The sequence below is a fragment of the Perca fluviatilis genome, chromosome 15, assembly GCF_010015445.1.
Source record: "Perca fluviatilis chromosome 15, GENO_Pfluv_1.0, whole genome shotgun sequence".
Classification (NCBI taxonomy): domain Eukaryota; kingdom Metazoa; phylum Chordata; class Actinopteri; order Perciformes; family Percidae; genus Perca; species Perca fluviatilis.
This window is the reverse complement of record NC_053126.1, coordinates 25,255,782-25,271,226: the sequence shown is the minus strand read 5'-3', so window position 1 is coordinate 25,271,226 and position 15,445 is coordinate 25,255,782. Positions and strand designations below refer to the sequence as shown.

Genomic DNA, 15,445 nt, shown 5'->3' with positions numbered 1-15,445 from the left:
TAAGATAAGCCTTTATTGATGCGGGGAAAGTCCGGTGTTGCAGCAGCACAAAGACAGAAGTACAGTTAAATAAAATAAATAATAACTATAAGAAGAACAATACAACTAGACAAATAAAAATAAAAATAGAAAACTATAAAAGAGCATTTAAAGACAAAGTTAAGAGGTAATGTCAGCAATATGTAAACAGCATACACCAGACTATATATAATGTATATAATAATAATAATAATAATAATAATAATAATAATAATAATAATAATAATAATAATATAGTATGGGATATAAGATATAGTATATGGTGCAATATAATATTATTATTATTATTATTATTATTATTATTATTATTATTATTATAGGCCTAGTATAACAATATATGCTAGTACAGCAGTATAATATAGAATATCAAATTAATATGGTACAGTAAAGTAGTAAAGTATAGTACGGTATAACATAGTTTACAATAATTTCTACTAATATGATATATTCAAAAATATATAGTGGAACATAAAATAAATATACAAATATTTACTGTTAATGTGTTTAGCGAAGCAGCCAATCAGTTCTTTGAATTCAAGCCCGATACCCAATCAAACAAATGACGTCAGTGTAACGGACATGAATAAAATCGCGTGGACAACCGAAACGAGGGCGGGGAGGTTGTTAACTGTACTCTGCTTGACTCCACTTATCGGCGGTGTCTCCGAGTCTTAAAACAAGCGCACTAGTTAGTTTAAACGCGTCAGCCAATCGGCGCTTCTCTAGTACTATCTTCGCTGCGGAGCCGTCCAATCATGAGCGCCGTTCTCTTTGTTGTTGGTGATGACATGAAAATATTGTTGTTGCTGCTGGTGGAGGCTGCGGAGACAAGCAAGCAGGCAGGAACGGGTTTGAAGGATTTGAGGCGTTCGGAAAACTCGATCCAAGTGAAGATTTCATTTATTTAGTTGTATTTTCGACTTTGCAGCAACTGCGTGTTGCGGGGAAAGCGGTCATGTCGGTGAATATGGACGAACTCAGACATCAAGTCATGATCAACCAGTTTGTTTTGACGGCTGGATGCGCCGCCGATCAGGCGAAGCAGCTTCTACAAGCGGCCCACTGGCAGTTTGAGGTGAGACTGAACGTTTCCTCATAGCCTGCTCTTATAATGTCTGACCGCTTATTGAATATTCCAGCTGTACTCGAGCTGTCGACACATTTAAATGAACTCCTCGTGTCGGTTATTTCGAGTGTTTTGTGTCCTGCTTTACGACCATGCGCTCCTGTAGCTAACAATAGCTAAGTTAGCACCACTGAGGACGTGGTACTTGGTCGTTTTTTTTTTGTTTACATTCTAGACAGGAATTCACCGTGTCATTGCCAGGCTAATTGTTGTTAGCCTAGCTGCTAGCCGCCTCTATAAAACAATATGGTCGCTCAAGCTAGGTTATTGTTTTATGATTCAATGGCTGTTATCGAAAAACAAATCGGTGATGTCAAATCACTGTTGCCATCTTGTCTGATAACATGTTCTCATCCATTACTCACTGATTTATAAACTACAGGTTTGGCTTGTTTGTTCAGATCAGATTTCACAGGATGATAAACTGAACCCTTCCTGCTGAACGGCTCCGAAACAATCCCTCAAATCACATTTCATGTTATTTAACTAGTCAGAAGAAAAAATAGTTCTAGAATTTAATAATATGTTTGCTGAACTGCTAAAACCACTGATTATTTAACTTTTTGGTAATTGTACAAGTGGAGATCAGTTGTGGAATGTAACTCAAGTATTACAAATTTGTACTTTTGAGTATTTCCATTTCATGCTACTTCATACATAGGCTACTACTTTGTACTCCACTACATTTATCTTAAAGTTTAGTTACATATCAGATGACAGTCTTTCATCCCCTTCCTGTCCGATGAAAACCACGTATCTTCAGATGTGTTGGTTTTGAATGTTTGTGATAAACTGAAGGATGAAGTGTTCCTTCATGTGTTGAAAAAAATTCTACTTCTTAAGCTAAATAAACTTTAAATAAACTTTTTAAAAATCCTTTTTGGGTCAGCTGAAAAATGTATTGTCACAAAGCTAAAAACAGGGCTGTTTTTCTGACACCATGAAAAGTTATCTCTTTAGAGATACAGGGTTCTCACAGGACAGCGACGCTATAAACATACGATGATCTTGGGATGCACCACCCAACAGTATATAAAGGAGGTAAAATTAGCACAACCTTAAACATCTACAGCAGTAAAATGCAACATACACATAAGTGCAGCAGTACTAATAATCCAGAAACATCATATATAATAGGTACAACACTGACCAGGAACATTTTACTGCACATTACTTACTTTAAGTACATTGTGTTAGTTAAGTAAGGTTTTGAATGCAGGGCTTTTACTTGTAGTGGATTTACTTGTATTTGCACAGTGCATTTTCACTTGTATTAGTGATTTTACTGCAGTAAAGGATCCGACTACTTCTTCCACCACTGCAGCAGATATAGAGATCAGACTCACTGTACTTAGAGCTAAGTGGTCTGACATTGATCCTAGTCTTGTTTAGTTATATATAGACTGATTTAAGATGCGTTAGCCTTCCAGCTGTTCTCATAGTACACAAGCCTTCCTGTGCTATTAACACTTATTAAAAGCTGAAATAATTAGTCGAGTAATCTATTCTCGATTTCTCCAGTGTGAGGATCTGCTGCTTTAGTCTGTTTAATACAAGTGTAAAGTGAATATATTTGGGTGGTCAGACAACATATATTTGAACTCATTCTGGGAAACTGTGATGTGACATATTTCACTATTTCAGACCAGACATTTTATAGACCAAGTGATAAATGAAAAAAAATCAAGAAAATAATTGTCAGATAAACCAAAAAATGTGAACAAACATTAGTTACAGCTATGGCTGGGCAATATAGCAATATTATTTCGATATCAATATATGAGGCTACCTATCGTCTTAAATTTTGGATACCGTAATTTTGGATATTGTAATATCGCAATATTTGTGTTGTCTTTTCCTGGTTTTAAAGGTTGCATTACAGTAAAGGTATTTCATTTTCTGATCTGTTCTAGCCGTTCTGTTATTTGCCTTTAACCACTTAGACATTATATCCACAAAAATCTCCTAGTGTAAATATTTTGTGAAACCACCAACAGTCCACCCTACAATATCATCGCAATATCAATGTAGATGGATGTATTTGGTCGATAATATCGTGATATTTGATTTTTTTTTTTTTTTCCAGCTCTAGTTTCAGCCCTACAGTTACTATTTTGAGCACCATGTTCATATCTGGGGTTTGAATGCAAACATGAAGCCCTCTGGCTGTGTGTGTGTGTGTGTGTGTGTGTGTGTGTGTGTGTGTGTGTGTGTGTGTGTGTGTGTGTGTGTGTGTGTGTGTGTGTGTGTGTGTGTGTGTGTGTGTGTGTGTGTGTGTGTGTGTGTGATATATGTCAGGTTCTGTTGAACAGCTGACAGACACCTGAAGGATCTCTGACATCCTGCAGATGGTTCTGCTCAGACCACACCTCCATCTGTTGGGGCTGAGGGCTCATTGTTGGGCCAGCTGGTTCACCAGAGGGGTGGGAGGAGGAGGAGGAGGAGGAGGAGGAGGTGGCTCAGCTCCTCTCAGGTATTTGTTGTGATTGACTTAACTTGCTCAGGAGCTCGGTGTTGTCAGATTGACTCAGGGCTGCAGTGAGAGGACCTTTTTTAGTTGTAAAGTAGAGCTGAACAAGTCAATACTGTAATGACAGTAATAGAGCCCTGGCAGATATGGGATTTTTGAGACCAGTAGCAATTTAGAGGGGATATATTTCTTGAAAATCCGATTAGGGCTGCGTATCGTTAAAAAATGTTTTGATATCGATACCAATACTAGGGGTACACGATTCAGAAAATGTCATGATTCGATATTGATTTTTCAAAAAACGATTCACAGTATGTAAATGAAGTTACTTTTCCCATGTTATTGCATGCATTATTGCAATTCTATGAATCGATTTTGAATCGGTAGAGCTTGAATCGCGATTTGAATGTGAATCGATTTTTTTTTTTTGCACACCTCTAACCAATACCGTGACTTCCTAAACGATACTTTTTCGATACCAATTTTATAAAACAGAAAGAAATGACAACATTACGGCACAAATATTTTTATTTATTTTTCAGCTCCTGCTACGTGAACTCTGTGCGTAACCTTCCTGCCTGTCTCTACGACGTGTAACATTAAACAGCCAATAAGCAGCATTATTAGATCTTGGTAGAAGCATGCTGCATGCTGATTGGCTCATTGACACTGATGAGATTTACTCCTTAGGTTTTGAAATTTGGTATTGAATGACGAGGCATCTTGATACTCTATACTTTAGAGGCAATTTCAGTCGGTGCCTAAAAATAAATGATATACCCAGCCCTACCGATTACCACACACGGCTGATAGGGAATATTTAAGCTGGAATTAAAATACACCTATTCTGTGTGAAGATATGACCAGTAGTCAATTGCTGAGTGTTTCAATAAAGAACTAATGTAATAACACCATTTCAAAATCACTCCAACCAGCGTTTGCTGCATTATATGTTCTTTGCAAAAGGTGTTCATATTTGCGCATATAGCAGACAACATATTCGCTAAGCAACGGTACACAAACATCTTTCAAGCAAAAATGCCAAACATTTGACTGTCAAACTGAAACAGAAGTGTGTGCTGAGAATAAGTTGGGATCTAGGAGATTCTAAAGGAAATGTCCCATATTCTCTGACGGTTTGTAGACAAAGTAACTGTAAAATCAACTAATCAACAGAACGTCCACAGTTTACAAAAACTAATCTGTAGTCTGCAGGTTTTTACGTCACCTTTGATTATCTCCTCAGCTCGCTTGGAACCTCGACTGAGGTGGTACTAAAAAAAGTACCTGTTCACAGGTACCAGGGACTTTTTTTCATAATGGAAAACCAAAAAAGGCAAGTCGAGCCGGTACCATGTAATGGAAAAGTGCCATATGTCTGATAATAATACAAAGTATTTCTTCTTTCAGCCTTTTCAGGCAATTCATTTCAACTTTCATCTTTGACAGTATTACAGTTCAGCTTCCAGCTTTTCTAATAAGCTCTTCACTTATTTAGGTAATGCAGTTTAGCTTCCAACTCTGAAAATTTTCCAGATGTTTCAGCAGTGCAGTGCAATGCATTTGAGCTTTAAGATTTTTCATACAATTTGTTTAATATTTCTGCATTTGTGAGTCATTATCAGTTAGCAAATATACTCAGACCTCACAATGTTCTACATATTTTGTCATATTCAACTTTTAAAGCCAACAGTTCAGTTTAGCGTCAGCTTTTAACTTTCAAATGAAATTCATACTTATTAAAATGATTTCCACTTTTTCAACTATTCTCACTTCTTCAACTTTTTTTAAGCTATTTACCCAGTTTAGCTTTAGCAATTCAGCTATTCAGCATTCCCACGCATTTTCTGCAGGAAATGCATTTTCTAGTTTATTTTTAATTTACCCCATGTGGTTGGCTAAATGTAGAAGGACTGCAACTTCCGAGTATTTTAAACGATGATTAATCCGGCTAAGATATTCTCGATTAATCAGCTAATCGTTCGGAATAGGGGTGTAAGAAAAAATCTATACACTTGAGTATCGCGATATTTTATTTTGCAATACTGTATCGTTTTTTGTTTTTTTTAGTTTACGTGCAAAAATATTCATGTAAGACAGTGGTTCACGTTTATGTTGTGTTTAAACCCCATACCGCTGACTACTCCTTTCCTAGCAGTGCCTAGCAGGGCCTGACTTTTTGCTAGAAGCTAACAATGTAGCTATGGCTGAACTTTGGCCTACTTTATCATATAAACATTAGCTCACTAAGAACCTGTGAACCACAATCCCAAACTGGCAGTTTGACTTTCTGTGTACTGAATTGTTTACCTAAAGTAAACTTCTTTGACTTTTATGCACATTGTCTTTTTTTAAATATTAGTTTTTCTAAAATTATACTTTAAAAAAATCCCAATATATCACCTTACGCACAGTATAGAAATATATTGCAATATATTGAATCGTGACCCATGTCTCGTGATACGTATCATATCGCCAGATTCTTGCCAATACACAGCCCTACTTTGGAATGTAGTGAATTGTATCGTAGCCTGTGATAAGCCTGCATAAGTGACATAAATGTACCCAAGATATTCAATCTGCAAAGATATACAACAGAAAAAAAAGCAACCTCACATATTGGGTGTATTTTCTTGACAAACGATTAATTGATTTCCTGTCAAATTGGGTCAGTGGACTGATGGTTTCAGCGCTGATATGCATGATGTATGTGAGACTAGAGAACACAAGGTGCTATTGTGTCTGGCTCCTCTCTGTCAGGGTGAGAGCGTACCGGAGTAAACCGACTATTGTTTGTGTCGGTGTGACAGCAGTGGCCTGGTTATTCTCTGCGTTCTGGTTCTGGCTGTGAGCCGAGGCCGAAGGCGTCTTCTGTCCTCAGCCGTCACCCTGAGGCCCGCCTGTGGCATATCAAAACAAATTTTAATTGGGGAATCGATTTATTTTTAACCCGGCCCTGGCCAACTGCTAAGCTAATGTTAACTAAGTTTAACACTATCATGGAGACCTAAAAGCATATCATTATTATTACTTTGTTATTTAACATCATGTTTTCTTCATTGCTGTAAGCAGAACGTGTTTTTACAAGAAGAGACTTTTGAGTCCTTTTTATTGTTTAAAATGTGACAACAATCAAACACTTACGCAGCAACATACTAATACTAATCACTTTAAAACTTCCCTGCTACATTACGTTAACAACCTTTTCTTCACTGTGATGTTTTTGGTCTACTGACGAAAGGAAAAAAGAAAAATCTCCCGTAAAGGAGCTTTTAAAGAAACCCGGTAAACTCAGTTCCACTGTTGTGTAACACAGTGTTTGTGTTTACAGCAGCAGGAAATGTGAATGGACAGTGTGTGACATTTAAGTGACCAAACCAGGTCCTGAGAAAACGAGCGAGAGGAGACAAAGAGCAGCGCCGACTCAGAGGCTCTACACACAAAAGCAGCAGAGCATTTTGACGCTTTTGAGATGTGTGTCACGTTGTACGGCAGACATTCCTGCACTACCGCTGCTGTTGTCAAACAACCAGAGCGTGGGAGGGAGTCTGGGGGGGGGGGGCAATGCATTCATTCAAGTGTTGGTGAGAAAGAGGCCTCCGGTGAAGGGAAATGGAGGCTACGCTGAGCAGTAAAACAAGCTCACACTCTGTCTGATACTTCCTGTCCTGTTAAAAACACGGTGCAGCCCCTCATGGGTCATCATCACATTTGTCACACTTAGTGCTGGGTATCGCTCCAAAAAGTTCGATACCGGTACCAATACCGGGACTTCGATACCGGTTCCTGAACGATATTTTTTTTCAACACCAATTTTATAAAAATCCATTTTAACATAAAGAAATGATAACATTACCGCACAAATCCTTCATTTAGTGCGTCTGGGTAGCTCACTATATATATATATATATATATATATATATATGAGAGAAGAGAGAGAGCCCCGTAAACATCTCTACGACGTGTAACATTAAAACTGCCAATCACAAACATTATTAGATCTTGGTAGAAGCATGCTGCATGCTTATTGGCTCACTGACACCAATGAGATTTACTCCGTAGGTATTGAAATTTGGCATTGAATGACGATGCATTTTTTCAATACTAAGGAGGCAATTCGGTCTGTGCCTAAAAAAAGTATTGAATTCTGTACCCAGCCCTAGTCCCACTTACTGGCTGCTCGGCTGCACGACAAAAACAAGCTGTTTAACTTCCACATCCCACATTAGAGGTTGATTTGTCCTCAAAACCTTTTAAAAAGTGAACCAGCAACAGCATTCTGAACTATTAAAAACACCATTTGGAGAAACAGGACTCTTTTATAATGCAGAAAAAAGTCCACATATTTGTAGAGTGGTGAGTTCACTTCCCAACCCCGATTAGCTTCTCCCTAAATGAATGGCATGACATCACCCCCCAGCGTTTCCCATCCTCCGTATGAATCAGCCTGTTGTCTCATTCAGAGGAATTATTATCAGCCGTTTTTTTTTTTTTTTTTTTCTGTTTCTCCGAGGTCATGAAGTGTGTGTTTGTTCACGCCAGCCTTGTTCTGTGGTCACAACAAAGAGGAACGACGCAAGAAGCCAACTCATTTCCCTGTTTGTGCAGGGAGGCGGCCATGAGAGCTGCTGTTGACACTTTACACTCTGCAATTAATCGTTTTCTTCAAAACGCCATTCAGTCACTTTATTAATCGTTTGGTGATAAATGGTTAGAGAATAGTGAAAAAATAAGTCAAAGTAATGATCGTCTTTATGATATTAAACGAAATATCTTTGGGTTTTGGAATGTTTGATGGGTAAAACAACAATTTCTGAATTCAGTCAACCTGGCCTTTTTCAGAAATTGAGATTTATGACATTTTATGAACTAACCGATCAGTTGCAGCCCTAGATGAACAATTCAGTGTCCGTGTGCTTCAGTTTCACTCTGTGTCAGTGAGTCAGTTAGCTTGTGGCTAATCTGAAAAAGCCTCGCTGTGGTCTGTTAACCCGATGTTAGATCCCAGCGTGGAGATAATAGTTTTATCCTGGGTGTTAACTGACACGCAGGCTGATGGCGAAGAGGGGTGGGGGGGGGTCAGTTCTTCCCCCAGGGATGAAAGAAGGCAAATGTTTGACTTCTCCACTTCTATTTATGTTGTTATAAATTATAAATCAAAGTGCTCCTAACACAATCTCTCTCTCTCTCTCTCTCTCTCTCTCTCTCTCTCTCTCTCTCTCTCTCTCTCTCTCTCTCTCTCTCTCTCTCTCTCTCTCTCTCTCTCTCTCTCTCTCTCTCTCTCTCTCTCTCTCTCTGCAGACGGCCTTAAGCTCCTTCTTCCAGGAGGCCAACATCCCCAGTCACCACCACCAGATGGTAGGTCCATTTCCCCCCTAAAAAATAAATAAATAAAAAAAAAGGCATGTGTGGCTGAATGCAAGCTGAATCCCTCAGTACTGGACAGTGGGATGGATGAACCCGCTGACCTGCTGGTTTTCAGACACACAGCTGGGCTTTACACACCAGCAGCAAGTTTCACACCTCTGGTCCTAAAAACAGTCGCACAAAGAACATTTTCTATTGCAACGGATAATATTTGAAGCAGGTTATAAAACTCAAATAATGTAGCGGTTTAAAACGGTTGCAGTACTAACATTCATCTCACCTGCGTGTCAAATAAGATTCAGGTCTTAAGCAGTCGCTGTTCTCAGGCTCCCTCCAACAATGCTGCTTAAAAAAAAAAAATATATATATATATATATATATATATATATATATATATATATATATATATATATATATATATATATATATATATATATATATATATATATATATAAACAAACAAAACTCACAGTCAAAATGAAAATCCAGGACATAAAACACAAAATAGTGCAGATGCAGGAATAATGTATATGATATATTACTGTAATGGAGAGGAAAATGTAAATGTAAACTGCGGTGTGTGTGTGTGCATCGCAGTTTTAAGCTTTCTAAACACGCAGAGTCGAGCCTGCTCTGTTTTTGTTGAATGCTCTGAATTCCCAGGCCCTCTGAACTACCCACAATGCAACCCAAGTGAACACATTCTAGTATTTAAAAAGGTGAAGGGCGCTTTGGACTCTGATGGAAAGTCTGTGTTAAATTATAATTTTTTTGCTTCTTCTTAACATTTTTTGTGTCTCGTGTGTGAAGTTTCACATTTTTCTTCTAAAACTAAAAGTGTATGGTCATTTAGGACAGAAACACATCACAGAGGGTGTGTCGCGCTCTGATCTCGGTTACATTAAGAGTCTTTCTGCTTTAAGGATGGGCGTGGGCACTGTTTAATCTTTAATTTCAGCCCTGTAGGACGGTAATTACCAGCTTACGAAGAGGAGTGACTGGACAAAACTCAGTCTGAATGAATCGAATAATTATTCCGTGGCTGTGCAGACTTGCGTCATCGTGTCCTGGGCCTGGTGCTGTGTGTTACGCAACCCTGATTCTTAACTGCGTGCATATCGGTGTCTTCTCTCTCGGGGTTCGTCGGATCCTGATCGTGCAGGAAGAGCATGCCGACATCTGCCGCCGTGTTTTGTTTTCAGTCTGTTTCTCTTCCTCCTTCTCCTTCCGTCTGCTCTCGTGTGGGTGTACGTGCCTGTTGCTTGCTCTGGGCGGAGCATGTCGTAGCTCGAGGAAGGAGGAAGTGTGTGTGTGTGTGTGTGTGTGTGTGTGTGTGTGTGTGTGTGTGTGTGTGTGTGTGTGTGTGTGTGTGTGTGTGTGTGTGTGTGTGTGTGTGTGTGTGTGTGTGTGTGTGTGTGTGTGTGTGTGTGTGTGTGTGAGAGTGAGTGAGTGAGTGAGAGCAGCCGGTTTGTTATTGTTTTGGGTGCAGTGCGGTGACATCATCTCGCCCGAGGCGTGTGTGTGTGTGTGTGTGTGTGTGTGTGTGTGTGTGTGTGTGTGTGTGTGTGTGTGTGTGTGTGTGTGTGTGTGTGTGTGTAAGCTGCACACATCTGAGAGAAAGATTGGAGCAACCCAGGGGGAGCATCAGCTGCAAGACACACACACACACGCACACGCGCACGCACGCGCACGCACTCCTCCTAAGCTCAAGCTGTCCCAACATGGCTCTGAGCACGGAGGAGAAAGAAGTCAGTGGTGCCGCAATAATGAAACTTTACTGAAAGATGAACTCTTTCTTAACCACAGAAGAAAAGTAGTGGAAAGAGAGAGGAGACTTCAAACAGGACTTCATGACTTTGTTACAGAGACATCAAACATATCAAGTCATAAAAAAAGAAAATAATAACAAACCAGACGTGTAAAGACAAAACTGACATTTGCAGACATATTACTTCCAAATATTATGAAGACATAAAAAACAAACAAAAAAACAACAGTGTCATAAATAGTGCAATGGAGTACGTTTTGCAGTGAGTTCAGACTCTCATCGGTAGTCAGGGAACTGGTTCTGTGGCATGTTAAAACATGAAGGTCTGAAACTGTTTAGTTACAGTGCCTTGCGAAAGTATTCGGCCCCCTTGAACTTTTCGACCTTTTGCCACATTTCAGGCTTCAAACATAAAGATATAAAACTGTAATTTTTTGTGACGAATCAACAACAAGTGGGACACAATAATGAAGTGGAACGAAATTTATTGGATATTTCAAACTTTTTTAAGAAATAAAAAACTGAAAAATTGGGCGTGCAATATTATTCAGCCCCTTTACTTTCAGTGCAGCAAACTCTCTCCAGAAGTTCAGTGAGGATCTCTGAATGATCCAATGTTGACCTAAATGACTAATGATGATAAATAGAATCCACCTGTGTGTAATCAAGTCTCTGTATAAATGCACCTGCTCTGTGATAGTCTCAGAAGTCCGTTTAAAGCGCAGAGAGCATCATGAAGAACAAGGAACACACCAGGCAGGTCCGAGATATTGTTGTGGAGAAGTTTAAAGCCGGATTTGGATACAAAAAGATTTCCCAAGTTTTAAACATCCCAAGGAGCACTGTGCAAGCGATAATATTGAAATGGAAGGAGTGTCAGACCACTGCAAATCTACGAAGACCCGGCCATCCCTCTAAACTTTCAGCTCATACAAGGAGAAGACTGATCAGAGATGCAGCCAAGAGGCCCATGATCACTCTGGATGAACTGCAGAGATCTACAGCTGAGGTGGGAGACTCTGTCCATAGGACAACAATCAGTCGTATACTGCACAAATCTGGCCTTTATGGAAGAGTGGCAAAAAGAAAGCCCTTTCTTAAAGATATCCATAAAAAGTATTGTTTAAAGTTTGCCACAAGCCACCTGGGAGACCAAACATGTGGAAGAAGGTGCTCTGGTCAGATGAAACCAAAATCGAACTTTTTGGCAACAATGCAAAACGTTATGTTTGGCGTAAAAGCAACACAGCTCATCACCCTGAACACACCATCCCCACTGTCAAACATGGTGGTGGCAGCATCATGGTTTGGGCCTGCTTTTCTTCAGCAGGGACAGGGAAGATGGTTAAAATTGATGGGAAGATGGATGGAGCCAAATACAGGACCATTCTGGAAGAAAACCTGATGGAGTCTGCAAAAGACCTGAGACTGGGACGGAGATTTGTCTTCCAACAAGACAATGATCCAAAACATAAAGCAAAATCTACAATGGAATAGTTCACAAATAAACATATCCAGGTGTTAGAATGGCCAAGTCAAAGTCCAGACCTGAATCCAATCGAGAATCTGTGGAAAGAACTGAAAACTGCTGTTCACAAACGCTCTCCATCCAACCTCACTGAGCTTGAGCTGTTTTGCAAGGAGGAATGGGCAAAAATGTCAGTCTCTCGATGTGCAAAACTGATAGAGACATACCCCAAGCCACTTACAGCTGTAATCTCAGCAAAAGGTGGCGCTACAAAGTATTAACTGAAGGGGGCTGAATAATTTTGCACGCCCAATTTTTCAGTTTTTTGATTTGTTAAAAAGGTTTGAAATATCCAATAAATTTCGTTCCACTTCATGATTGTGTCCCACTTGTTGTTGATTCTTCACAAAAAATTACAGTTTTATATCTTTATGTTTGAAGCCTGAAATGTGGCAAAAGGTCGAAAAGTTCAAGGGGGCCGAATACTTTCGCAAGGCACTGTATTTGGGCAAACTAGCAGCAACATGAGATAAACTTAATCGATTCTTACGCAGGAAATAGAAGCTCCGCAGCAGAGGCACAGATGTAAAGTAAGGATAGGTAACTTTTAAAAATGGAATACTTTTATACATTTAAAAGAAACCTGAAAAAACGACTATGAATGAAGACAAACAAATGTTTATCGGTGTTTTAAGCGCCCAACGTCTCCTTTCAGGCATCGCTGCCTGGAAGGCACTAGGATTAGGCAATGGTTAGGGTTAGGGTTATGGGCCTTGAAGTCAACGGGTTTTTAGTTCCCCTCCAGCTGAGAGGACCCCTCCTCTATTTCTGTCTGCTATCTGATCTCTGTGTGAGTTGAGTTATCATTTGAGGTGTGTGTGTGTGTGTGTGTGTGTGTGTGTGTGTGTGTGTGTGTGTGTGTGTGTGTGTGTGTGTGTGTGTGTGTGTGTAACACTCTAATTGGTGCTCTCACTGAGGACGTTTGGCATTTAGCAGCATATCACATCTCCACAGTGAGAACCTGAAGGAGATCTGTAAGTTCACGGTCTGCAGTTAAAAACATAATTTAATAAGCTGATCAGAGGCTGGGCTATCGTTATCAGCTCTTCGATGATAAAGTACGTTGGGAACGTTTTTGACCCATTTCTTTTAATTTGACAAAATATGTCAATCTGTTCAACGCGTCAGTGTTAAATAAAGACCCTTATCTAAATAAAATAAAGTCACAGAACTACAAGAGGAAACATCTGATCAAATATTAAGTAAACAAACCTATTCTTAAAAGAATCTGCATTTAAGACCAAATTTCCATATTTGACACTTTTCGCTACCAGAACTGTGTCCCCCTGGCTTTGAAGCAATGTTTAAACCTTCATCTTGGGGAAAAAAACATTTGTGGAGCAGACTGATCTCATAAAGTGGCGTATGTATGACACGCCAATTCGTAAGCCATTTTGGCGTGTTATCAAGACGCATAATCGATTTTTAGCGTGTTTATCAACGCCGATCGGCTGCCATTGACCTACATTACTTGTGAATTATCGCCGTAGCGAGTAGTATGAAGGGACGTACGGTAAGTCCGAGGAGGGTGGTTGGGATGATGGGTAAAACACAGGACTTTCACCCAGGAGAGCCGGGATCGCGTTTTTCAATGTTTTTTTTATTATTTTTTTAAAATTTTTTTTTAAGCCTTCCCCAATGTTTCTTTCCTAAACCCAACCGTTTATTGTTTTCCTAAGCGTGTGACAGTGGTCACCGTCGTTTTTTTGTTACTAAAGCCTTTCCCAATGTTCTTTTCCTAAACCCAACCTTTTTTCTTTATTGATATTTTTTTTTACACGCGTGTGACGTTGTTCTCGTGATAGTACGGCACGTTCTCGCGAGTATGTTTACATCCACTGTATACAGCGTACACATAGACGTGGATAGCTCAAAATGCGTACCGATAACACGCCACTTGGCTTTAGGAAAGTGGCGTGTATGTTTACGCAAAGTCATGATGCCATGTTGCGTGGAAAAATAATTTGCAGTTAACTAAATAAATAAAAACATGAAAAATGTATTTGTGTATTTAGGGGGAGCCCCAAGTACTTGTAAAATCCTGAATACAGCTGAGGGATTAAAGTATTTTGAGCCAAACTGACGGTGGGATCCTCTCTCAGAAGGTGAAATAACCTATATGATGTTGACATTAATCAGGAGAATCTCTGTGTTTCGGAAAATCCAGGGAGTTGTTCAACTTTAAACTTCTTTCTGTTAACATCCTTCCTGTCGTGTTCGTCCCACAGATGTGCACTCCCAGAAACACTCCCGCCACGCCGCCCAACTTCCCGGACGCCATCACCATGTTCTCCAAGCTGCGGGCGTCTGATTGTGGCCCCGGCGCGGCCAGCGGACCCTCACAGGCGTCCATGGCCTGCTCCCCCCCGGCCCCCTCCTCCTCCACGTCGGGCTTCAGCTCCTTCTGGGCCTCGTCGCCGCCCAGCCACCAGCCGGCCTGGCTACCCCCGTCGTCGCCCACGGGCCACCACATGCACCACCACCACTACCACCACCACCACCACCACCACCACATGCAACAGACTCCCATGTGGCCCCCCGTCTCTCAGCCCAGCAACTCCCAGCAGCCCCCCGTCGTATCGGTGCTCCACGGCCAGAGATGAGACTGAGCGGCGGGCTGCCTGCGAGGGGCGGGGGGGGGGCGGGGGCAGGGAGAGGGCGGCTGTTTCATGTGTAGCCAAATCGGTTTTGGGAGCGGGTGGGTGGGGGGGGTGTCGGGGTGGGAGGAAGGGATCGGGGGTTTCACGTGTGGAATGAGAGGAAATGGGGAGAAAGAGAAAAAAAAAAAAGACAAAGACACTGTTTTCCTCTCTTGTTTTTTTTTTTCTAAACTGAAGACTCAGCTGGAGACGCTCTTCCTCTCCGTCTTCATCACAAGTCACCCGAGCCGAGGAAGAACCTGTGCGCGGTCTCCGATGGCGACACTGAGAAACTTCTTTCTTTTCATCATCAATGCAAACAAGCCCAGGACCCAGCAGAGCACTCTGAGGATTGGAGCCATGTTTTTTGTTGTTGTTGTGTGCGTTTTTTTGTTGTTGTTTTTTTTTTAGAAACTCTTCTTCTTTCAGAGGGTTCAGAAGTCGGCAATAACCAGCAGATACACAAACAAAAAAAACGGCTCGTGGATGAAATGGCCCTCAGAGGCAC

The 15,445-nt window shown here is 40.6% G+C and overlaps 1 protein-coding gene and 1 long non-coding RNA gene across 3 annotated transcripts; one reads left to right on the top strand and one right to left on the bottom strand.

Annotated features, from left to right (window-relative positions):
* Positions 1 to 789: 789 nt before the first annotated feature.
* On the top strand, positions 790 to 14,952 carry ubald2 (UBA-like domain containing 2). The gene is made up of 3 exons (XM_039824424.1): positions 790 to 1,114; positions 8,937 to 8,993; positions 14,527 to 14,952. The coding sequence occupies exons 1-3, from the start codon at positions 995 to 997 to the stop codon at positions 14,899 to 14,901; spliced, it is 552 nt and encodes a 183-aa protein (XP_039680358.1). The 5' UTR covers positions 790 to 994; the 3' UTR covers positions 14,902 to 14,952.
* LOC120574200 lies at positions 8,930 to 10,294 on the bottom strand. 2 transcript variants are annotated; one of them, XR_005641837.1, is made up of 3 exons: positions 9,981 to 10,294; positions 9,283 to 9,347; positions 8,930 to 9,166 (listed from the first exon to the last, which is right to left on the bottom strand). It is a non-coding gene; the product is annotated as an uncharacterized LOC120574200 (long non-coding RNA). The 2 variants fall into 2 exon arrangements; XR_005641836.1 differs by having other exon boundaries at positions 9,283 to 9,344.
* Positions 14,953 to 15,445: the final 493 nt, after the last annotated feature.

What these genes read in the sequence shown, in the direction of transcription:
- ubald2 (XM_039824424.1), top strand. Translation starts at nt 995, where the DNA reads ATGTCGGTGAATATGGACGAACTCAGACATCAAGTCATGATCAACCAG. An exon ending in CGGCCCACTGGCAGTTTGAG is followed by an intron (nt 1,115 to 8,936) that starts GTGAGACTGAAC and finishes CTCTCTCTGCAG; the next exon opens with ACGGCCTTAAGCTCCTTCTT. An exon ending in CCAGTCACCACCACCAGATG is followed by an intron (nt 8,994 to 14,526) that starts GTAGGTCCATTT and finishes TTCGTCCCACAG; the next exon opens with ATGTGCACTCCCAGAAACAC.